The 25,184-nt window shown below is 46.6% G+C and overlaps 1 protein-coding gene across 4 annotated transcripts in view; it reads left to right on the top strand.

Annotated features, from left to right (window-relative positions):
- The window catches only part of TTC9 (tetratricopeptide repeat domain 9), a 35,235-nt gene extending 21,048 nt beyond the window's left edge, over positions 1-14,187 (top strand). Inside the window, exons 2-4 of one of the 4 annotated variants that reach the window (XR_005597413.1) lie at positions 6,176-6,358; positions 11,257-11,340; positions 13,063-14,187. Coding sequence is in view for 2 of the 4 variants with exons in the window: in XM_039533654.1 (XP_039389588.1) it covers positions 6,176-6,358; positions 13,063-13,142 (263 nt within the window). In the remaining 2 variants the exon portion in view is untranslated. Of the gene's footprint in view, positions 1-6,175; positions 6,359-11,256; positions 11,350-13,062 lie in introns of all 4 variants that reach the window. The other 3 variants (XR_005597412.1, XM_039533655.1, XM_039533654.1) reach the window with 3 other exon arrangements.
- Positions 14,188-25,184: the final 10,997 nt, after the last annotated feature.

The following is a 25,184-nucleotide window of genomic DNA, read 5'->3' as shown; positions in this document are numbered from 1 at the left end:
AGAACTGGGAGTGGAGAACTAGGCTGAAAGGAAAGGGATGGAGGCTTGGAAGAAGAGGCTACCTGGGACCCTCAGTGTTGGTATATCCACACCTCATTTAGCATTAATCAGCCCCTGCGGAGAGGGTGCCAGCATGTCATACAATCTGGATTTTAATTTCATATACAGTCTCCTGCATGTAACAACAAGCAGGCATATTTACACAGCCTTGGTAGGTGTAGAGGAGTAAATGAGAGCTGCTTCTTATTAGAAAATTGTACTGTCACTTTAATTTTCCCTGCTCATCCCATTAAGGCAGTCCAGGAACTAGTCGTCAGCTAATCAGATTGTTGCTAGACGTTATCAAGATGGCTATAATTAGCATCTTATTGGTGCGGAGCCAGAAAATCCCCTTTGTTTGCAGGCTTGGGATATGGAATATTTCATGGGAGAGCGTTGGTCTGGAAACTCTTCAGATCCTAATGATTCGCTCAGTTCTGGAGCGTTAAAGCATGTGGCATTTCTCTAACAAAGAATACTTCTAATCTTCACTCTTTGAGGGTATGTTGGGAACTCTGGCTAACAGCTTTGAAAAGTGCAGCCCACTTGTGTGTAGGGGAAGAGAAGGATCTGATACAGCCTCTGTTCTGCCCCCACATTATAAAGCTGTCTCACGTTCCTTTTCATCCCTTGTGGCTCTTTTTTCTCTTGCCAGTTTGGAATCTTGTCATAGAATTTAGCAGAGGTTAAAAAGTGAGGTTTACACGTAAGCGGGGCCCTCTGAATACTAGAGATGGGCCTGGAACAAAACCCTGATTCCAAATACCCCGAACTTGAGGATAGTTTGGATTCTCAACTGGCCTGCTTGCCTCCCTCCCCTTCCATTTCTCTCTCTCGATATAGATATAAATTAGATAGGTAGGTAGGTAGATAACAGACACAAATCGTACATGAAAAAAACACTATTAAGGTTGCAAAATCAGACACTTAAGTTAGGAGATACCAAAATTAAAGTTTCTGCGCAAGCTTAACTCATGCATTGTGATATACACTTTCCTTACATGGTCCCATACTAGTTCTTCCTCAGGAACCCCTAGCCACATCCCCACTGGCTTTAAAGCCTCGTCTCCCTTCCTGGGCTCCTCATCCAATCTCAATGGCCCTCTCCCAGGCTCTGTGGCCTAGTTTCTTTGCCCAGCCAGTCCCAGTTCTCTACCTGCACCCCAGCTCCTCCTCAGATTTGTTCCCCTCCCCTCTCACATCCTTCACTTCATCCCCCTGGTTCTCAGTCCCAGTCCCCTTTCCCAGCCAGTCCCTGTCTCCTCCAGCACCTCATCCAGTCTTGGTCCATCCCCCTAAATACCCACTGGCTCCCACTCCCCCCACAACCTATTTCTTTTCCCAGATCCTAGTCCTTGTCTCCTTGCTCACCCAGTCACAGGCTATTTGTCCACCATAACTTCCAGTCCCAGTTTTCCTCTTCCCCCTTCAGCCTCTGTTCCAGTTTCTGCTCTCCATCTCCCTCACCCCAAGTTCCTTGTCTCAAATTTACTCCCCACCATGAGCCAGCTCTTGTCCCATCTCCATTCGACTCAGGCGACTTCCTAATCCATAAAGCCTGGGTCCAGGAAGGTGTCACTGAGCGCACAAGAGACAGTCTCCCTGCTCTCAGTTCTGGTGCCTGGACCCTGACCCAGACCTGGACCCAACATGAGCAATAGTCCAGAGCAGCAACTGCAGGGAAAGTCCTGCTTAACCTCAGGCTGGAGCATGTCCAGCCTGGACAGAATTTTCAAGGAATGTAGCAACTAAAATCTAAAGTTTCTACTCAATGTGTATGAAGCATGTATTTTTCCTGGGCTTGTTCTCTGAAATAGATGAACCATTATGGGTGGGGACAGGGGGAGGGAAATCAGCCTGAGGCGAACACCCATTATGGAAAAATTCAGATGAAACTGTTAAAGTTTAGCAAAGTTATAAGCAACTGAAAACAAAAATGTTATAATGGGAAGTGCCTGGCAACATTAATAATAGGTGGTGGTACCAGCCCTGCCTATAATAATGGACTGCCCTGAAACCACAGATCCAGACACCCCTGAAATGTGTGAAATATAAATTTGTGACTCAAGACATTCTCTCTGGCAAAGAATTTTTTAATCCTATAGGGAGAGCAGTGAGTGGAATCTCTGATAATGACTAACACCATGCACGACACCTGAGGAACATGCCAGGTGCATTGGTCCAGAAGGATAGGGGTATACTAATCTGGTTTCCATAGTAATTTGGCTCACTCCTTTTACTGTTTCATAAAGGTGGATAGATCTTAGACCTGGTCTGCAGTGCGATTTTAGACGTTGGTATAAATTGTGTCTATAATAGGGGTTTGCTCTGGTGCAGCTACACCAGTGGCAAAAATCCCAGCATAGTCCAGACTTTAAACATCTTTACCAAAACCCAAATACCCTTATTTTAGATTTCATTACAAACCCCTAACTCATCCAAAAATTCACAACATTTTGGGTTAAGCTGGGCTGTTTTGGTAAACTGGCTGGTTCCCCAAGGCTGCTGGGGAGATTTCTATTGAAAAACAGGTGAAACATGGCAGTTTCAGATGTGGCTTTGCTTTGAATTTTTGGGGTTCCTCAAAATGAAACTCTAGTGTAGCTAAGGCCCTGGCCATTTTTCCTTTAAACTTCCTACCATTGCCAAGAGGGCCCCAACAATGGTGCAAGTTGTAGGTTTGGGGCAGCTCTGCTAGCATTTTAACCACTGTGGTGTTTAGTCCTACGCTGTGCAGAATTAGACAAATGAACCAAAGTGGCCACATTCCACACATCTCTACTTAGACAGTAACATTCAGTTGCAAAGTTAGGTGGGCAGAGACCTCCCTCAGAGCTTTTGCTAGCAAGAATACCTTGCCCTCCTGTAGCATGTTTTACCTGATGATCTCAAAGCACTTTATGGACCATAGGTGCCGACTTTTCATTGTGCTGGGGGTGCTCAACCCCTGGCTCTGCCCCAGGTCCTGCCCCACTCCACCCCTTCCCTCAGTGCCACCCCCCCACCCTGCTCCACCCCTGCCCTGCCTCATCCCCTCCCACGAGCGCATGCCCCAAAACAGCACAGGGAGGGAGGTGCTGATCGGGGGGCTGCGGGTGGGTGCTCAGCAGCCACCATTTTTCCCCCATGGGTGCTTCAGCCCCAGAGCACTCACAGAGTCGGCACCTATAGACAATAATGTAGAAGCTCAACCACCCTGTGAGACATAGGTGCTGGGGGTGCTGCCACACCCCCTGGCTTAAAGTGGTTGTCATTATAAACAGGGTTTACAGTTTGCTTCAATGGCTCTCAGCACCCCCACTATAAAAATAGTTCCAGCACCTCTGCTGTGAGGTGTGTAATTTTATAGATGAGTAAAACAGAAGCAAAGAGGTTATGTTTCCCCAAGTTCACATAGTCACTAGCAGAGCTGAGAATAAAACTCAGCCACAATAGGCTAACCATTAAACAACACTGCTACTGGAAAAGATTCCCTACATGCCAAGTTGGAAAGAAAAGTGCTTCTTCAAGAATGGCACATTCTTCCAAGCATTTAAAACGTATTGTAAAGGTTGTTGTGTAGGGCAGCACCAGTTTGATATCAAGGGAGAGGGAGGAAGGGCTGTATAAACCACAGTCTCTTTTGGTCTCCTCGAGAACAGCCTGTACCTGGAAAGGCCTCACCAGAGACCTATTCCTGAGAGAGCCAGGGTGATGAAATGTTTGATACCATAAACAAACACTGCCAGCCACAGATATACAAGTCTATTTAGGAATAACAACTTTTTAAAAACAATCCTTCCCTGACCAACTTAGGAAGAAAGTTTTTAAAAGATGTTTTATTAACAGCTTCAAGATTTACATTATAAAGTAATCATATCCACAGTCATCTCTAATACTATGGAGAAAGGAGATGGTTCTCAATGAAGCAAAGTGAGTATAAGAATACATGCTACTAAATATTTGTAAGGGACACTCCCTTGAGAGAGAGAGTTAGAAAAGTGACAGTCAGAATGGCCCCTTTTCACTCACCATAGCTATTTCCTGCACTTTCCAGTCAAATCTGCTCCCTTTGCTGAGACAAATAAGTGTCCAGTATGTTAGCCCCACAGAACCAACTCCATATGTCTTGTGCATCAGCAAAAGCAGCAGCAGCAGCTAAATTATGTTTGCAGAATCTTTACTGCTAATGTCACAAGAAGCCCAGCTAGGTTTTCAGAACACGAGTTGAGTTTGTGGAACTGCCAGTTTAAAAAAAAAAAATCGAGCAAGTTTGACACTGGAATATTTGAGGTAGTGTGAGTAAATCTGTCATTTTTACAGAGACACTTCTATTACTATAACTGGAGAGATCAAGGAGCGAAAGAACCAGGGACAATAAACTCCCCTTCCACTCACTCCAAGAGCTGGTCTCTCCAGAACAGGATAGGGCATGTTGGATGGGCAGCATGTGGGAAGCTACTCCCAGTGCTGTACCTGGTCAGTGGATAAATAGAGGACTCCAGTCTCCAGGGCTGTCAAGCCAGCACTAAATTCACACAACCATTTTTATAAGAAGCTTTAAAAAAAGAAAGAAAAACAAGGCACATTCATTTCAAGCTCCATTAGAAACACAGCAAGAAATCAATGCTGGACAAATAGAAAAAGACAAAACTGGATCAGGAAATACCTTTGCACAATAATTTTACTACTCAAATAGTTGGTGAGTGTGTTTTGAAATACACTATGTTCTCTACTGACAGCAACTATCTGTGAGGAACACATGATTAGGAGTTTCTGCTTAGAGCCATGAGGCTCTACTAGAATATGGTGTTTAAATCAAAACTAACATACACAGGTGGTCTGTGTTCCTGCCAGGTTTCTTCTGCATGTAGAATCAATTTTTCATCCTGTTTCAGGTGGAACCCAAATGTTGAAATAGTGGAATTTCCCATGGGATGGAAATTCTGTTTGCTGAACAGTGCTCGTTTCTTCCCCTTACCCACAGTACAGGTGGCACCGGGACAACATAGGAAGGGGGAGCTCTGGAGCTCCTTTCATCCTCCTGTGCTGACAGCACTGGAAATGGTTGGAATGGGAAAAGGAAAAGCGCTGAAGCTTCTTCCACTAGAGGGAGTGAGCTCAACACAGCTAGGGAGCGGAGGGGCAGCTTGAGAGCCCCATCTCGGGTTGAACAGGAGGTGGGACTGTCTCCTCCAGCTGAGCAGCCAGTCTTCATTGTCTCTGCCCGGTGCCTGCCAACAGGCCACACAGCAATGCAGGCCTCCAGTTTAGGGGAAGTGGTGCTGATGGCTAGAGTAAGAGGCTGTTCCTGGTTCCGATTCCCAGCTCTCTACTGATTCACCCCGACCTGGGCATGTCCTGTATCATCTCTGTGCCTCATTTTGCCCATTGGTTAAGATGGGTATTAAACATTCCAATGTCCAGTAGGAGTTTATATTTAATAATATGAGGCTTAATTATCTAATGGGCCAGATCATACAATCCTTATTTATGTATTCAGTAAGCAATCAGTGGGACTTTTGGCATAAGGAAGGGCTGCAGGATCAGCTCCCCTGTTTAGGCTTTCAGATCTTCAGTTGAAAGGTGCCCCCACAGGGATCAGTTCAAAGATTTCCATGCCATTAGCTTTACTGCCTGACTTCTAATCCACTGTATAAGAGGCAGTTAAAGGTCACTGTCAAACATATTTATAAAATAGAGTCCTTACTTGTATGTTTGATAACCTTGGATTATTAAAACTGTAAAAAAAAATTAATCTAGTTTATTTTTCTACTTTTACGAGGCGGGATCATCAATTTTTGTACTTTATTGTGCTTGGACACTGTGTTCCTTTTTGTTTTAGTCCGCTTCACTTCTTGTCGCTCAGCCACTGGCACAAAGCTATTGGACTTGGAGTTCCAACTCTGTAGGGGGAGGAGTTTAAATCCCTGCTCCCCTTGCAAAAACAATCTATCCTCACTGAAATTGCAAAAATAAAACTTTTATATTCAGTTTGAGAAGTTGGATTTGATGTTTAAACTATTTGACTGCGTACCTTTTGGAGCCATACCCCTAGCTCAACCTTTATCTTCCTTCCACTGGATGTGGGGAGGTGACAGAATAAGAGTCTAACAGTTCCTGTTCATTTCTCTCTCCCTGTTCTCATGTCCTGCAGCATGTCTGCTCCAGGCCGAGCTGGTGAATTATGAGCGAGTCAAGGAGTATTGCCTCAAAGTGCTTAAGAAGGAAGGAGAGAACTTCAAGGCACTCTATCGATCGGGTGTAGCTTTCTACCACCTTGGTGACTTCAACAAGGCACTGGACTATTTGAAAGAAGCAAGGTCCCGACAGCCAACAGGTACTGGTAGCCACAAGATTTTCACACTCACAGCCTTTGCTCTTCCTTTCATTGAGCCAAATCCATCTCTGGTTTAGCTGCATCGATTTTACCAGGGATGAACATGGCCTACTGTGTCTAGTTATATTTCCTTTCAAGAATTCATTGGTAGCACAGCAGCTTTGCAGTGACATTGCCTGAAGGTATTAGCTTTTGACCACTGCTGAGGCTGCAGCAGAGCCTGGAAAATGGTATTGTGGGAACCTTTTTTTTTTTTTGTGGGGGGGGAAGAAGAAGGGAAGCACGTGGAGATGTCTATCTCCCCACTGCTCCCCTCCCACAGTCCCAGGGATTCCTGCATCTCTGAAAGTGACCATCAGGAGGACACACCTGCATCTTCTCCATAGGGAAATTAGGAGGCCATTTGCTGTTGCTAACATCCACACCTTCCATCATCTCAGTGGAGGCAGGTCTCTGTGCCCCACTAGACAGGCATCCTCATCTCCCCCAATCACCAGTCCCCATTCTTTAACTTTTACCATGGAATCTGTTAGGTCCCTGTTCAGGAACCCACCACCTATTTGCCCAGTAAAAACAAAAACATTTTTATTTTCTGCCAGCACGATGGTTGCATAATTAAACTGCCCTGTAAGATTTCTTGGCCCTTGTAGTAATGTACTCCAAACAAAAGTACGGCTCTTGAGCACATGCCCAGGACTGTTCGCTTTAGTAACACAGGGCAGCTTTGTCTTTCTGGCTCTATATTCATGACTTACTGGTGCCAGCTTTGACTGCCCTTTGACATAGATATTTGAAGAGTTTGTCACATCTCTACATAGGCGTGGATATTAAACCCACCAAAGTGTATTTTTTTAAAAACAGTTCTGAGAAAATAAGGGAAAAAGTTATAAGTATCGAAGGAAAACGTAATGGAAATGGAAATAAATGCCATATACAAACATAAGCCAAGAGTGATTTCTCCAGCTTGAATGTGGAAAGGGAGTTGGACTGGGCCCCGAGGCCTGGTAGAATGCTGCAGCTAGTGCTCCCTGAGCAGAAGGGGGAGCAGGGAGGTTGGCTAACACAGCTGCCAGTGCTTGATGCCCCAGAGGAGTTGTGTCCAGCTGGAGTGAGGACATGGTCACTGCAGAAAAAGGCAAGCATGAGTGTACAGTTGTAAAAATGAATAGGTGTAGTGAGTGCTGGAATCTTTCATGAGGCATTTTGCTTCCATCTGCCATGTATGGACAGAATGCCTCAAGCCTTTGACCAGTACAGCTGTGCATGTTCCCCTTGCTCAGTTAATGTGCTTAAAGGCACAGTTTAGCCCAACTAATGTACAGTTTTCACCTCCTGCTTTCAGTTCCAGCCAGAGCCAGGAAACGCAGAGACTCATCCCTGCCAAAAAAAAAAAAAAAAAAGTGGGGTGGGGACCAAATAAAAAGCTATCCTGTTCTTTTTAGATTCAGCATAGTTTCAAATTTCAAAGTTTCCAGTCCTTATATTATCTGAATTGGCTTCTCCCTAGTTTTACTGCATGCTTTTCTGCTGTTTATTCCCTGCAGTATTACATGGTCTGGTTGCTCTCATCTCTTTATAAGATAAATACCTAAGTATTCAACAGCAATGGCCTCAAGCACCACGGCAGGCTACAATGATACTTAGGGGATGGCCCAAACTGCCCTTAATTCAGGGGAAGGATAACTCTGGACCTGCACTCGACAGCCCGGATCCCTCTCTAGTATTATTTACAATTACTATGACATTTCAGGCCCTTATTCTGTTTTATTTATGGCTATTTATTGAAAGTTGGGGGATACAGTAGGGGAAAGGTAAGTAATTTGGAGTATTCATCGAAAGGAAGGAGGATGGGGTTGTTAAACCACAGTAATGGGAGTCAGATGACTTCAGTGCTAATCCTGGCTTTGCCACGGTCTCACTATATTCTCTTGGATAAGTCACTTAATGTCTCTTGTCCGAGTTTCCCCCTCTGTGAAATGGAGATAGCACTCTTCCCTACCTCTGAAGGGTCAGTTCATTAGTAGTGGTAAAGCACTTTGAGTATTAGTATGATCTTGTTCTGTGCAATGTCTCTCTCTAATAAGGGTGATTTAGAGATCAATCACTGGAAAACTACTCCGCCTGACAGAAGGAATTTTTAAATGGCAAGCAGGAATTCACTCAGAGGGTTTCCCTGTTCTAAAGGCTTGTCAGTACAGCAAATCCCTTAAGGCTATTTGTTCCCCATCAAAGGTTAGCAGAGCTGGGATTGGCCTTTTCTCTACCCTCCCACCTCAATCACAAGCAGAGCTGAAAAGAATAAAATAGAATTGTGTAACTCCCCTCATTAGAGGAGACAATTTGGAAAGGGAAAGGGGAGGCTACTTTAATTATGTAAAACTTATTGCAGCTTTTCATAAGCTCTGTGATCAGAAGCTGATCATAGAATATCAGGAGGTCATCTAGTCCAACCCCCTGCTCAAAGCAGGCCTAATCCCCAGACAGATTTTTACCCCAGATCCCTAAATGGCCCCCTCAAGGATTGAACTCACAACCCTCGGTTTAGCAGGCCAATGCGCAAACCACTGAGCTATCCACATAGCAAAGTTTAAAGTGGTTTGAACTTTGAAGAAGCCAAATATCAGTTTTATTTACAAGCCTTTTTGTTTTCAGAGGAACCTTGGCCTTACCATACATGTTGTTCCACCTCTTCCTGTCCATCGCTCTTTCTAGTCACGGCATATAGAAATTGGGAGCAAAGAAGGAACTTGAGTTGACCTTCTTGTAACATAAAATGCCAGCAGTTAGGCTACATGGGCCCAGCCCCTTCTATTTGTTTTGTAGCAGGGAAATACAAAAGACAGGGAATAAAACCCAGTTTTCCAGCAGAGTAGAGTAGCACTCTAGCCACAGAGTCAGCCTTCTGTGTCCTTCTATCTCTGTGATCTACAAGGACTGGGAATCAAAATAGGTCACAGTCATGATACCACAGAGTATTAACCACTAGGCTCTATCTAGTCACTAAACCAAAACCGCAAGGAAAGCAATAGACTTTCCCTTAGAGGGTAGCTTTATATACTAGCATGAGCACAGTCCTGAGAATCAAGAAGCCTGGGTTTTACACCCAGCTCTCCTAATGACCTGTTGTAAGACTTTGGCCAAGGCACTTGAGTTCTCTCTGCCTAAGGCTTTGCCACCGTAAAGTCATCATTTGCTCTCTCACAGAGGCTTAATTGATTAGTGTTTATACAATGCACTGAAATGTTCCAAAACAAGGAGGTAAAATGTGCAGAGAATTATTAGGTAGTACAGGGGTGGCCAACCTGAGCCTGAGAAGGAGCCAGAATTTACCAATGTACATTGCCAAAGAGCCACAGTAATACATCAGCAGCCCCCACACAGTGCCTCCCACCCACCAGCAGCCCTGCCGATCAGCATCTCCCCCTCCCTCCTGATCAGCTATTTCATGGCATGCAGGAGGCTCAGAGGGGGAGGAGCGAGGGCATAGCAGGCTCAGGAGAGGGGGCAAGAAGGGGTGGAGTGGGGTAGGGCCTGTGACAGAACCAGGGGTTGAGCAGTGAGCACCCCCCAGCACATTGGAAAGTTGGCGCCTGTAGCTCCATCCCCAGAGTTGGTACCTATACAAGGAGCTTCATATTAATTTCTGAAGAGCCGCATGTGGCTCCAGAACCACAGGCTGGACACCCCTGAGTTAGTAACAAAGGAAAGGCAGAGAGAGAAAGGGTTCCATTTGCTCTGTAACCAACTGCTGTGTATATTTTTCTCTGACAAAAGTGTGAGCTTGAGAGAAGATGTCATGACTTGCCTGGGAGATTTCTAGGTAACCTGCAGTAAGAATGTCTCCTGCCACATACCATGCTACATCCTATTCTGCCCCTGGCTCCTGAGATATAGGAGAAAGCATTTGAGAAATTTTCCATGTGGGTGAATTTGTGCCATGAGTCACTGGCTCCCTTACCTATCAGGCTGGAGGGAGATGTGGCCTCTGATTGCCCAATCATGCACTGAACTCTGCCTCTTCCCCTCAGTCAGGCATCCAGCTGGTCCTACGAGCCCGGGCAGGTGTGATTTCCTAGCATGCTTACTCAATCAATCATCACTTATCACCTTCACGGGGCAGACATTCAAGGTGCAAGATGTGTGCAATAGGGAAGCTCATACAGGCTGTAACCCATCAGCTCCTGGAGCAGCAAAGGATATGAATATTTGAATGAGGGTGCAGGGGACAGAGAGGGTGTTTGAGCTGGTATTATCCTCCCCCCTCTATTTGAGGTCACATACCTTGCACATTCACTGCTTTTGTTTTTTAGAAAGGAGGGTCAAAGCTGCAAAATTCAGATCCAGGTCCTCATCTGAATTTCCCAGTGGCTGGGGCTTTTAGATTCCAGGGTTTTAGTTCGAGACCAGCTCTAAATTTCTTAGACACTCAGCGAGTGTGAAATATTCTGAATTAGCAGCCCAGGACATGGAAGTGCTTTATCCACAGAACAGATATAACACAAACAGCTTCCTCATGCTGCCCTCTGAATGTACCTTAGACCTGACCTGGAAGGGCCACTGCATAAGGTGAGGAAATAGTTTAGTCTCCATGACCACTGAATCCTTGGCCTCCACACCAGATCAGACAAACTGCTAGACTTGCAGCTGAAGATGACTCTTGGAAGGGGGAACCAGTCCCACCTGGGAGAGCTTGAGAACCTCTCAGTGGGGCTCAGGTGCTGACTCCTACTCACTGGGAACTCCTTGGGGTATCTGGATGTGTCTTGTTTATCTCAATAGGCCTGGCTTCCCCTTCTTGTTTTTACAGGAAACCTGCCACCATAATGTTCTCAGTGCACACAACAAACCCACCCACCACTGTTGGACATGTTACCTGTTCCTCTTTTCTCCCTTTGCAGGTTCCATCCCCAGCTGATGTGGTAGAGCAGTCTGGGCAGGTCATGAGGAGAGGAGAGGAGGTTGCACAAAGAATCTTGGGCCTGGTGCACAGAGTAACCTAATTGACTGATTTCACAGGGCCTCAAATTTACTTAAACTGGCCTTGGTTGGCCTTACAAGGGAGACGGGCAGCAAGGAGCCATTTCTGAATGACAATATCAATGAAAATTGTCTCTTTTTGCATTCTTATTTCTCAGCCACCTTTGTCCTGGGTTGCTGTGTAGGTGAAAACATCCTCCCTCTCCTTCCACTAAGCCACTGGTTCCCCAATGCAGATGAACATTGGGAGGCATGGCCAGCCCCCATGGGGGGGCAAGGAGGAAGCACCACCCAGCTCCGCTCCTGGCCCCAGTGCCTGCTGCTGGCCCTGTGCCCAGAGCTCCACACTGGTTGCTCTGGCTGCCAGCCCCACACCTGCCAGCCTCGGTGAGGCTTTGTTCCCGGCCCCACCCCTGCCCCACCTGTGGCCCCAGCCTTAGCTTGCTTACCCCTGTCCACATCCCCTGCTCTCAGCTCTGGGAGGTGTGGACAGGGAAGAGGTGGGGGGGGCACTGCACTAGGCAAAGGCCAGCTGGCTACATGGCCTCACTGAGGCAAGTACTTCAAGAGGATTCAAGGAAAGATTAGCTACATATGAACTGGAATATTGCGTGTATTGAAACCATCTAGAGAGAAGTAATCGCACAGGATAGCAGTCCTTTTTTTTTTTTTTAAATTGGAGATATACCAATCTCCTAGAACTAGAAGGAACCTTGAAAGGTCATTGAGTCCAGCCCCCTGCCTTCACTAGCAGGACCAATTTTTGCCCCAGATCCCTAGGTGGCCCCCTCAAGGATTGAACTCACAACCCTGGGTTTAGCAGGCCAATGCTCAAACCACTGAGCTATCCCTCCCCCCTCATGCTTCTGAGCAAGCAGATCCTCTCACAGCTGGGGTCAGAGATCAGTAATCACACACATTATACATGCTGTAGCAGTGCACAATTATCCAGGAAATAGGCTTTCAGTTTCTCACCTATACAGCACTGTAGCCTCACACAGCACTCTGCACATGGAGATCAGGACACATTCCTTCCCCCAAGAACTTACTGTCCAAAATAGACATGGCAGCAGAAAGAACAATAGTGCAAGTGTGGGGATTATTGCGGGGGAGAAGGTAGGAAGGATTCCCAGAGTGGGATTGAAGGAGAAGAGAGGTAACTTGGTCAGCCAAAAGAGAGATGCTTTCTAGGCATAGTGGCAGCCTGGCAGAAAGTGAGCAACCAGGAGCTGAAGATAAACTGAACATGGGAGTTGAAAGAAGTAAGAGAAGAGATGTAGGTGGGGCAAGAATGTATAGAGCTGTGTAAATGAAGATGAGGAGCCTGAATATGACGCATTGAGAGACAGGAAGCCAGTAGAAAGAACTTGAGCAGAAAGCAAGAGGAGATGATGACTTAACATATTGAATAGAGTGGATTGGGGAGAAGGCAGGTAGGAGAGGAGAAGGTTACAATAGTCAGGGCAAAAGCTCACCAAGGTCTGGACAAAGATTTTAGAGCAGGGATAGTGAGCAAAGAGCAGATTTCTGTTCCATAGAGGTGACAGGGTACTGACCCAGAGGGCCTTTCTTGGGGGTGGGGGCAGTACCTACGGCCCAGTAACTTCAGGTGCAGTATTTATAAAAAGGAGACATGACGAACAGCAGCAGGAGAGTGTGTAGCTGTTCGTAAGTTTCTCACTGGAAGTTGTAATCATGGTGAGTGCGTGTGTCCTCTTTCCCTGCAGATACCAATGTCATACGGTATATCCAGCTGACCGAGATGAAGCTTAGCAGATGTTCCCAGAGGGAGAAAGAAGCCTTGTAAACAGGAACCTGCTTCAGTGACAAGGGGGACATTTCCTTCCCAGTTGCTCATTGGGTGGATTTGTCCATTTGCTTCACTCTGTCCCCATCTCTCCAGCCTCCCTCGAGCACTCTTAATTTAATCCCAGTTTTAGAAGAGACTCAGACTCTGGGTTTGGCTGCTTGGCAGCACAGTGGTCATAACCCAGACGCCTCAGTGGGAGAGCACAGTGGCTGCAGCCTGCCTGATTCCAGGACAGTGGCAGAAGGTTGGAAGAAGCGAAGAGAGGCACATCTTTAGCCTTGGACTGAGTGCTCACTGCAATTCTGCACTGAAGAAAACATCTCTGAGGCTATGATTTACCAACCAACAAACTGGAGACAAGCATTTCCTACTGGTAGCGATCACTGGAATTCTACAGAGCCAGAAAACTAAGAGAGCTGTTGGCCACTTCAGGAGGGGAAGCAGATTCCCCTTTCACCAGTTCCCTTGTGCCTTCCTCTCCGGCTCTGTATTTTGAGGCCCTGTAGGAGTTCACGTACTCCAGAACCAATGCCAATTAAACCCAGTCTAAACATCTTTTTAATAAAAGCACAGAGCACCCTGTGATACTCCTAAACAGCAGTCTCAATGCTGGGGGAGTGAGTTCTGGGAGTGCTGTGGAACTCTGAAGGGTATGAGGTGCACTGCACAGTACAGGGATTAAACTGTGGAATAATTATCTGCCAATAAAAATTGTGAATGGTCAACAATTCCACACATTACTTTTAGAAGGGGTTCCTGGGTTCCTAATCTCCAGAGAGGCAGCATGGTCTAGAGAAATAAGCATGGGGCTGGGAGCCAGGAACACCTAAATTCTTATCTTAGCTCTGCCAATGCCTTGCTGTGTGGCCTTGGGCAAGTCACTTTTCCTCTCTGTGCCTCAGTTTCCCCATCTGTACAATGGGGACAATAGCACTTCCCTACCTCGCAGGGGTGTTGTGAGGATTTATTAGTTAATGTTGTAAGTAAAATTACAGTAATGTACAGTGCTAAGTATTATTAGTACACTGGATTGAGGTTGCAATCTGTCTGGCTTGTGTTGGTGCTTCCTGTGTTCTTTCCTTTTAGGAAAATTAACGCTGGTGAAAGGTGCAGGATTGACCACCCTGGAGCCTGAAGACCTGTTTCTTCACAGAACAGGTACCATCAGTCCAAACTTCCCCAAATTCCCCCTCAGATCACCTCTGGGGGTCAGCAGGAAGTTCAGTCTCCATGGCCCATCAGCTCTTGGTCTTTTTGCTGAAACGGCAGAGGGGGTCCTTTAGTGATGTGAACACACATCCACTAGGAAACAACCCTTCTCCCCTCCCTACAAGTGATTCCAGATGGTGCACTGAGCACCCCTCATACAGTCAGGGCTTTCACTCAGTATGTGAACTGGCTGTTGTCCTCCAGCTGTCAGTATGGAAATGAGCAGCGTACAGCACAACTGATGTGTTTGATGAGGAAAGTGGGCTCCAGTATCCCACACCCCATCAAGGGATACATTGCATTTTCTGGGCAAAGGGCTTGGAGGGTCAGGGTAGATAAATATCTAGACCAGCTGAAATGTATCCCTCAGGAACAGCATGATGGTGCCACCTTAAAGTCAGCACCCAGGATGCCCGCCCTACTTGCCCACCCCTAGGACTGGCCCTGCCTCCACTCACCATGGCCGGGATGTAAGGCGGTAAAGAGGCTGGAGCCACTGCCACCATCATCATAAGTCCAGGGTGAGGAGAGAAGTTCTTTAGATGACCCTGCACTGAACCTCAGTGCATATAGGGCAATATAAAGGGAGAGCTAGAAGGCTGTCTGGGTAATGTGCTGGAAGGACGTACAGTGCTTTAGAAGACAAGGTCCCTGCTCCCAGGAGCTTATACTAAAGCCTCCACAGGTCTGGGGCTGCTGGGGGGGAAAAGGGACAACGGCACCCCCAGACAATCTTCAGGAGGCCCCAAATTATTGTCAGATCAAAATATGTACCATATCTACAGTGCTCATCCTTTATATAAACTATGTTAGCAAAATACCGACCCAGTAGCCACATTTTACTTCTTTTAAATTCTTAAAATTCAAGCTTTCGCAGGGGTCTAACCAACCCCTGGACTCCTGGAAGGTTGTCTGTTTTTTAAATAGAGTTGCCAAAATACCCACTTGTCACCCTAATAATGGGACCTCACAACCAGCTCTGACCCTCAGTGAAACCTGTATGATACACCAGTTCACTATGCAACTGCAATATGGCTGGGACAGAGATGGCAATCAGTTATTTATCCACTTATTTCACACACTGCCCTGGCTCAACTACAGCTCACTCCCCAGCGCTTCAGAGGGCACAGCAATCAGGAACAATCCTGCAGTGTGGATGAACATCCCCTCACTGCCACCTGATAGGGGCTGCGGGAAAGCACAGAAAGGGTGTCTGTGTAGAGTGGGGTGGTGGACTTGCCAGTTTTAATGAATAAGACACCTACTTTTGGTCCCTTCTGACACACTCAAGCCCTGAACTTGAACTACTGGAGTGGGGTACGTGCATTCACCCCTCCACACACTCTCAGCCCCAACTTTTTTGAGGTGGGCCTATTTGCAGGCAGTATATGAATACTATAACTCAGTCATGTTACCTGGTGGGAGGCAAGGGCCAGACAGAGGGAGATGGAAGCCAGACAGTGGGCCAAGCTATTTGGGGGAAGGAGTAGGACCAGAGAACGAGGTCCAAGCTGGTGACGGGGAACAAACGAAGAAGTAAGCCTGTGGATTTAGACAGAACAAGAGCTAAGCCGGAAGGAGACCAGACCCAGGGTCTAGCCAGATTATTTGCAGCTAAATAAAACCCAGTTTAATTGGCAGGATACACAGCAGGGGAAAAGGACAATGAGATTAGAGGGGACTTTCCAGCTGTGGGGGCAGGAGAGACTTCCTCCCTTTGTCACAGAAACATTTTTAAGTATGTGTGAAAAAATATTAACACAACAAGCTGCAGAATTTTTCTGAGCACATGAGGACCCTTACAATGGAGGAGAGGGGCCCAGCAGTGGAACAATCCTTCACTTAAAAATAAGAGGTTGCTGCTTTTCAGAAGAAACAAAGTTGAGGTCCTGGCCACTCATGCGCCTAGAAGATCTTTATGACTCTTTTCATTAGTCTGAGGGCATTAACCCCAGAGTTTTGACCAAATTCCTAGCAGCGCACTTATATGCTAACCCCGCAGAATTTCCCCACCTCTTCCAGTCGTATACTATGTGCTTCACATCCGCTCCTAAACTGTAGCATAGTGTCACTGTACACTATTAGTCAGCTGAGGCATTCCACTCCAGAGGTGGCTGCATTTTGGTGGTGGGTAAAGTGACATACCAAGAGTCTATGTATTGTTCCACATTTAAGATTTCAGTTCAGTCTGTTGGTTGTTCCCTTTTCTTTGGGCTCAATGCAATCTTTCATGGGAGTTGCTGACCACATGGCCCTTCTCCCCTCACTTGCCCCTATGCACACACACATATACACAGGAATGTGCACATGCTTACTGAATTCCTGTGCGTAACTTCATACTTAGTGCTGTGATGTGAAGGATTGGGCAGGGCTATTTCCACTGGCAGGAGGTGGTGTGGGAGGGCGGCGAGTGGTCCCATGTGGGATGCCTGGGAGGGTGCTCCCTGTCATCAAGAGCCCGTTAATTGCTCCACACTTAATTAGCAAAGCTATTAATATCACTACAGGGTTAATGTTACGCTATGAGGCTCATGTTTGTATCACTGCAACCAACGTTAGATCTTAGAGAAATGCCTGTTTGGATTCCCGTACGGTTCCTAGGTTTCTAAATGCTATGGGTTAGGTCAGTTCTGGCACATTAGGTTCTGCACGCTTGTCCTTACCTGGGTGATGGTGGTGAAAAGAGAGGGCATCTTCCTGTCTGCATGAATCCCTGCAAATCTACAACATAAGCCAGGTGAATTCATAGCAGCTTGGTGGGAATATAGTACCCAGTCATCAAGCACGGTGGGGCCACTCAGGACCTTGCAGAGGCAGTGGGGAAAGACCTCAGAATCAGAACACTTCCAGAACCAGAGGCTCTTGCCACGTGAGCCAAAAGACTATTCTTCAGTTGTTGCAGTAATGGGCCCACCCAGCTGAGTATTTCAGATTCAATCCAGCTGAAGGCAGTGGTACATACAAACATCAGTTCATTACAGTGATGGTCGTGGGGAGAGGATTCCTTTGGTGTGGAAGCAAGATACAACTGTGTACCAACAAGGAAATTAACTGGTTGGCCTAGTTTGTCTCATCCTCTTGGTTGCCTGCATTCCCTGGCTTAGGGAAAATTTTTGCCCTGCATTGCATGGATATGCTGGGGGGCAAAAGGATATGGCAAACCTTCCCCCATGCCTCCCCCACCCCCACAGTGCCTTGCACAACTGTATGGGAGCAGAGACTGATACACTGAACACTCCCAAGCACTGACTGCTAGACTGGGGACCCAGCTAATAGGCTGGCTGGTCTTCCACAAACCGGAAGAAGGAGCCTCCAGCTTCCCTACATCCATACCACAAGGAGTAGCAGGCACTGGGGCTGGTTGGTTGATGGAGCAATGCCCACTGCAGAGTGCCTCGCCTCAGGACCCCTCTGCCATCCTAGCAGGAGGTCTACTGGAGCTAAAGCCAGGCTACTACAGCTCTGCTACCCTGGCCCCTGAGCACGCCTTTGGTGAGTGGGGGCAGGATCTAGCAAAGGGCTCTAAGGAAGAGAGCTCCAGTCCACGCTCAGAGGCCAGTGCAAGGCTGCATGCTTTTCATGCAGCAAAGTGGCTCTGCTGAATGCAGGTTAGAAGGGAATGAAGAAAAGTAGCAGGCGGCTGCCTGCTCTATGTGCTGTAGCCTATTCAGTGTTCTGACCACTGTGCTAGGGAGTGAGGGTGCGTTACAGGAAGGGAGGACTTCATAGGAATGATCCAAAGCCTTCCTTGTTCCCTGGGCATCAGCCAAGCTTTACAGATGGTGGCAACTCTGCAATAACCAACTTTCACAGCCTGCTGCTTCCCCACTGCCCCTACTGATTCTCACTAGCTTCCTGAGTCTGCCTGGGAAGGGCTGAATCTTTGCCAGCTACCCAGCCCTTCTGACAGCAACCACTGTAGGGGAGGGGGAATGAAGCATACCATTGGAGCTGCACAGGGTAGTTTGGGATGCAGAATGGGATACTTGAATTGGAACTTGTCCAGGACATTGGGCTTAGCAACCATCCTCATGTAAAAGTACCAATGGACCGTCAATGACCACAAGTGGCCAGGACCTTGGTTTTCTCTCTCATCTGAAACACAGTGCCCCCCAGCGGCTCAGTGCCCCCCAGCACCTTACTCATGCACTGGTGCAGGACTGACAAAGAGGGAATCACCAGTGTCACTCCCTGTATTCTCCTTGGGAGCTGAGTGTAACCCAAATGTATGTTGCCTTGTGTCTTGTCAGCTCCACAATTCACAATCATGCCTCATGACAAGTTGGCCGTTACTCACATTAGACCCAAATTTACCTCAGGCCATGCAGAGTGGTATTTATTACTGTGAAATCTCAACATCAGAAATGCAAAATCTGGACACTGAGATTATAGAAAACTTCCTACACATCTGAAGGATTCTGTCAAGATAAAACTCCTATAGTTAATAAACCTGGTCTAGATTATGAAAGCATAAACTGGAATTAAAACGGAAACCACTTTAACTGGCTGCTCTGCTTTCATCATTTATGACAGCATTCCCCACCTTGTGTGTGCACGTGCGCCAAACAATTCCATGAGGACACAGGGGTGAGGAGAAGGGGACGGGGGGCAGAGAAATTGACCCATCCTCCACAGCTGCAGGTGACTCTCTGACTGCCTCCTGTCTTCCCTCCCTGCTTCTGCAGGGGCCCCCAAATGCAGCTGACACTCAGGCAGCATCCTGCTGACCCAGGCATCTTTCTGCCCCTGCAGCAGAGAGCCCCCATGCTCCCCGTCAGCTGTGAAACCATCTGCCAATTCCTTGTCAGGGGAGGCTCAGATAAAAGAAAAGCGTTGGTAGTTGATTTATGCTGTTTATTTTCTGCATTTCACTCAGCTTGGACAGTGAAACTAGCCTGGTCAGTTCACTTTGCATTTATGGCCAATTTCAGTTTTCATGCATTGGTCAGTGCTCTAGTGTTTGAGTTTTTGAAATAGCAGGACTAGATTTACATCCAGTAACCCAACAGTTTGCACTGAAATTAGCTGAGAGAAACTATATGAACTCATTTCTATTCATACTGAGTTTTGTTTTAAAAACAACAAACCCACACATTTTTGGAGGTGGGGCCTAAACTACTCGATCATGTCCCTTTATAGAAAACAGCTCGGCCCCTCTTCCAAATGACTTGAGCTGTCTGATATTAAACATGCCCATTTGTTCGCCTGTCCCTGTTCCACCTTAAAAAGGCCAATATTACACATTTGAATCTTGGGGATTTGTGAGTCATGATGAAATCTCAGTAGCTTGATCATAAGCAGCTTTGCTTTCACTGTTACAGGTCCCACTGCAGAAGAGGAAGAGTAGAACTATAATGTGGGTTTGAACAGCTGCTGAAACTACATCAGGTCACTTACACTGCTTCATGCAGAGGGAGCTGAAGGGGAACAGCGCACAGGACAGGACCGGGCCCGTCAGTAAGAACGAGTGAAGGTGATACACTGAAAATTAAGGCTGGGCAAATCTCTAGTTACTGATGTACTGGGTCTCCCAAGGATTTAATTTTTGTGTGGCAATCAAGCTGCATTGGGCACAAGTGTGCTATTTAAATTGGGCTCTGTTTGTTTGGGGTTTGGGTTTTTTTGGTTTAGCGTTAAAATATGTTTTCAAACTGTATGTTGAAGTTTCCATCTGCTCATCAGTAAAACAAGGAGAAAACCAAAAGGGAACAGGAGTATCTAAGAGCCTGAAAAACCAGCATCTCTGCCTGGCTCAGGTGAAGGAGACACAATGGGCATGGGGCTTGCTGAACATATGTGAGAGACTTAGAGGAGGAGGTGCCTCCACAGGCTGGAGAAGAGTCTTAGGGAGCTAATCCTTGGAGTGGGGGCAGGGAGAGAAAGAGTGATGTTTGCTGCCCTGAAAGCTGGGGAGAGGCTGATTGGAGTGTCATGAGAGCCCTTGTGGGAAAAGGGAGAGTTGGTTCAGGAGGTACTGAGCAAAGAACAACATGAGAGAAAAATCAGGGTAAAGAAGATGTGGTAGGAGGGTACGAAAGATGGAGGAGTCACCACCTGACCTGTCTCTGGGACCCAGCTTCTAGGTCTTTCTTGGGCATTTGTGCTACAGCTAAGGGTCTGTCCCCTGAAAATGTAGGAGGGAGTAGTCAGACAGACAGCTGCCTCCTTAGGGGAATGGGGGAGGTCAGCTGGAGGAGGTAGCAGGCTGCTAGGTTTCTTCCCCAGGAAGAATTGCTAAAGCAAGTAAATACAGGTTGAGGTAGAGGAACTGTTTGGTCCCAGTCATCTCCTCCTGGAGGGAAGGGTTGTGGGGGTAAGTATGTAACAAAGCTGAATTAAATTTGGACAGTAAGACATTTCTGATCTGCCACTGGTGATGAGTGACTGTTTAGGGTGGGGGGTGACCTGTAACATTTTTGGAGCTGACTTTCCCCTTCCTAGTCTGGATAAGCAGCTAAGCTTGGTTTACTTTATCTGAACCAAACCTTTGAGTACAGTCTTTTTCTGTTCTTATGCATCCCTTTGCCTATTTTGCTGCTTTTTATTTCTGCCAACACACAAACTAGCATACCTGACTATTTTTAACCCAACACCCAGCTGCAGGAGATCACCAATAGGGATATAGAGCCTTTGCCTGTACTGTAGGTAAATTTGAATCCAGGGCAGGCTGGGAAGTGAGGGGGAGCATTTAGTATCTGTTTTTCTGGTAGCTGTTTGGGGACTCTACAGGAACTGAGCTGCTGGGTCTCAGTCCAGTTCCCAGGAGTGAGAAAGGAGTTTAGTCTCCTTGATCAATTCAAATTGCCACTACAGGGAGCAGTTTAGTGCCAATTGTGGGGGTTGGTTTTGGCAATGGGGATGCTTATCCTCAAGGAAGTGACCTGATGCAGTTTGAGCAGCTGTTCAAACCCACATTATAGTTCTACTCTTCCGCAGTGGGATCTGTAACTCTGGTTCTAGATAGAAACCCTGTTGATATTTCCCTGTATGCTGCTGGGGAGAGGTATGAGACACTACTCTTATACATGCAGTTTAATTGCTGGTAGATTTTTGGTTTTATCTGGCTTACCCAGAAAGAAACATATGGATAAAGCAAAGCCAGCTGTGGGATTTGCAATTGGGAAGTAGCTGCTAAGCACACAGATTTTCTCACCTTTCAAGCAGTGTTGGCTGGACTGCAACTGATTTGTCAGCCAGTCTTATTCCTCGCTGGGTTCTGATAACCTGAGCCAGGCATCTGGCTGGATAAATTGTAGCAATCAGCTCAGGAAACCCTCATGGAAGTAAAGATTTAGCATCGCTTTACTCATCCACATAGCATTGGGTTACAGTGAAGCTTGCTGCAGATTATAAAAAAAACATTATTACATCACAAAGTACTTTACCTTCTAACCCACCAGAGTGGCTCCATGTGATGTTCACAGGAATGTAAGCACTTCCATGCCAAATTAGTCCAGTAATCCATCTAGTCTAGTACCCTCTGCGCCTTGTCGTCAAATCAGCAAGCTGTACATGTTGAGCCAGGGAGTTCACAGAGGCCCATGCCTTGAAAACAGCCCAGCAAGCTACAGCTGCTGAGCCATTTCCCAGGATCCTGCCCCATGTCATCAGCTAAGCAACGGTGCTGAGCCAATGCCATGGCAAAGGCCTGTGCCTTGGCATCAGCAGAGTAAACTGAATGGTGACTCTCAGAGACTGGTATGTTGATTTCAGCCAAACATGTCAGCGTTGCCACCTCTCCCAGAGGCATCACATTGTGATATTCAGTGCTTTGCTTAAAGCCTCAGCTGCTGGAATCCAATTGTTTCCCCCCCTAAAAGTCAGTGTTTAGCCCTCATGGAATGCGAAGGAAAACTTTAAAAATGTGACCCCTAAACACACCAGCATCAGAAAGCCAATGGCAAGAAGGTCAAATGTGTTTTTAAAAATCTTCTGATTTTTGGAATGGGGGAGTTTGTTGGCGATTTTTTAATGTTTGGGGCTGGCAACGCTGCAAGTTGAAGCATTTGAGCTAGTGATCTCAGAGGTCTGTACCTTGCATCTACCCTGAAAACTGGAGTACTGAGCCAGTAACCTGCAGCACCCTGGCTTCAGCCCAACAAGCTAGAGGCTCTGCAAGAGATTGCACAGAAGCCTGTGATCGGACCCCATCACACCAACGTAAAGGTGCTGAGGCAACAACATCAAAGGCCCATCCTTGAAATCGTCCTAGCAAGCTGGAGGTGCTCAGCAAGTGATCTCACAGCAGACGACCCTCTGCCAGACCAACAAACTTCAGTCACTGAGCCAATAAACTCATAAGGCCTCGTCTCTTGACATTAGATCAGCAAGCTGAGCTAGTGAGATCACAAGGCCTGGAACTAGGCATCACCCCACAGCATTGCTACTTTTTACCCTTGCTAGCCCTGCCGGCTCATCATAGCTTTGGGAGAGCAAAATCTATTTTATTTTGACCTGGCATCAATATAATTGTTTCCGAGACAAGAGAATGGGGTTTCCCAGGTGTAAATGAGGGTAGACAAGCAATCAGTGGCGGCTCCAGGAACCACCGCAGCAAGCGCATGTCTGGGGTGGCAAGCCGGGGGGGCAGCCTGCCTGGCTTCAGCGGCGGGTAGCCAAAGGCGCGGTGCCGCCAGATCACCCGCAGAAATGCTGCCGAATCCCCGTGACCAGTGGACCGCCGTGCTTGGGGGGGGGGGGGGGGGGGGAAGGCTGCCCCTGCAAACAATAATGCAACTTGACTCAGCCCTGAAGTTGAGTTTGTGACGCTGTCAGTTCGAAATGTCATCTTTTCACTTGGAGTGTGAGCACATCCCAATGGGAATCAATTAGAAAATAAACAAGGAGTCCTACAATGCCATTTTTATAGTGTCCCTTTGCAAAGCAGAATCTTGGTTTGCTTGCTCAAGAAAGGGAGCTCTCTCCAACTAGGATGCAGGCAGTCCTAGGCAAAATGTGTCTCATTTTTGGTTATCAGGGACACAGCCACCCTTTCTAGTTTCACCAGTGACTCACAGTGTGTCTTTAGCACGTCACTGAACTTCTGAGCCTCAGTTTCCTCCGCTGTACGTGGGCATAATAATAGTAGCATACTTCACGGGTGCATTGAAGAATTTAGTAACCATGTTTGCAGAGCACTTTTGAAGGATTATATGAACATAAGGTATTAGTATTGTCAAAGACAAGAACGCAATCTGTTGCTGAATAATTCATTTGATGTGAGAAACAACCAAGTTGTTGAACAAAATTGCTGTACAGTGAAACATAATTGCAAAGTGGCTACAGAGAGTAGGATACAGATGGAGCTTTCAGATTGGCTGATGATGATGTCGTAGCCAAAACAATAATGCCAAGTGAATGCACGTCTATTTTCATACTTTGTATTCAGTATAATTATAATAATGCTTTGCCCTTCGCTAGCCTTTCATCTCAGAATCTTAGTGCGCTTTACAGATGTTAATTACACTTCATAATACACCTGCAAATTGGTATTATAATCCCCATTTTACAGATAGGTAAACTGATTAATAGAGAAATTAGGTGATTGGCCCAAGGCCACATAGGTGAGTCAGTGGCTGGGAAAAGAACCCCAGATTCTGGCTTCTAGTATCTTGGTCTAACTAGAGACCACACCTTCCTCCCTTCCATGGCAGCAGTTAGATCATCTTAAGCCACTATGAACTTCTAGAAGATGACGGCACATTGTAATCATTTGCCCTCTGCCTCGGGTCTCACAACACATGGCAGGTTATAGTCATCCAAAAGCTGCTATACCCTGCTGCTTCAGCATGCAGTGAATTTATACTTCTGAATGATAGCTGATTGAAAGCCATAAAATCTGGAGTCCTCTATTTACATACCAAAGTAGTAGAGCTTGGGCAGCAACAATGTCCGCTTCCCCTTCTCAGTTCCGCTGGTATGACTCAGTCCTGACCTAGAGGGGCCATCTCTCAGGATGATAGAGGATTTCAGACTCCATGGTCTGTTTAATCCTTACCCTCTCTGCTTAGCCTGCCAAGAGAGGAACTAATTAGTGCTGACTGTGGTGTGATGTTACTTCGGTTGTAACCTCTTTGAGGCAGGGACTGTCCTAATGCTGTATCTACAGCTGGTAGTTTTGTTGAAATATGCTGTTTCATTGAAAGGGAAACATTTCATGGAGACACAGGAGCAAGTTAGAGAAACTCCATAGCCTGGTGCTTAGACAGAGCACTGCCCTGTGATGTGGGAAACCCAGGTTCAAGTTCCTTCTCTTCCTGATTTAGTGTGATCTGGGATAAAAAAATAACTCTGAATAAGGCAAAAGCATGGTCTTGAACCTGGAGCTCTCTCAGGCCATCCTGGTGCCATATTCACAGGTTTCAGCCTAAAAATGGACAATACTAGTGACCTGAACCAGAGACCAAAGGGTGAAAGGCTTCTTAGTTCATCACCAACCCTGTTTCTCTGATACTGGGCACAGTCAGTCACATCGGAGGGGGGACGGGTGGAGGCAGCATATAGCACATCCATACAGTGAAGGTGTAGGTCTGTATATTAGTAGAAGTACCTCTCTGCAATCTTACTGTACACAGAGCACAGCTGAAATGCTTAGGACTGTTTAATGGCTTTGGTAATGGTATTGATCTCCTATCCTTTTAAAAAGGGACTGGAAGCTTAATCTGATCTGTAAGAGTGTCTCTTATTATTTACTTTGCCAAAGAAGAGGATTAGATATCAAGAGGAACAGAAGATACTATAGATTGGAAGCATGCGTTTGTACTGCAGGATAAATGCACATCCACTTACAATTCGCCATAAATGTGTTTAAAAGAACAATTCCCAAGAACT

Source organism: Mauremys reevesii, linkage group 4 (genome assembly GCF_016161935.1).
Source record: "Mauremys reevesii isolate NIE-2019 linkage group 4, ASM1616193v1, whole genome shotgun sequence".
Classification (NCBI taxonomy): domain Eukaryota; kingdom Metazoa; phylum Chordata; order Testudines; family Geoemydidae; genus Mauremys; species Mauremys reevesii.
The sequence above is the reverse complement of the archived record's forward strand: the minus strand, read 5'-3'. Positions and strand labels throughout refer to the sequence as shown.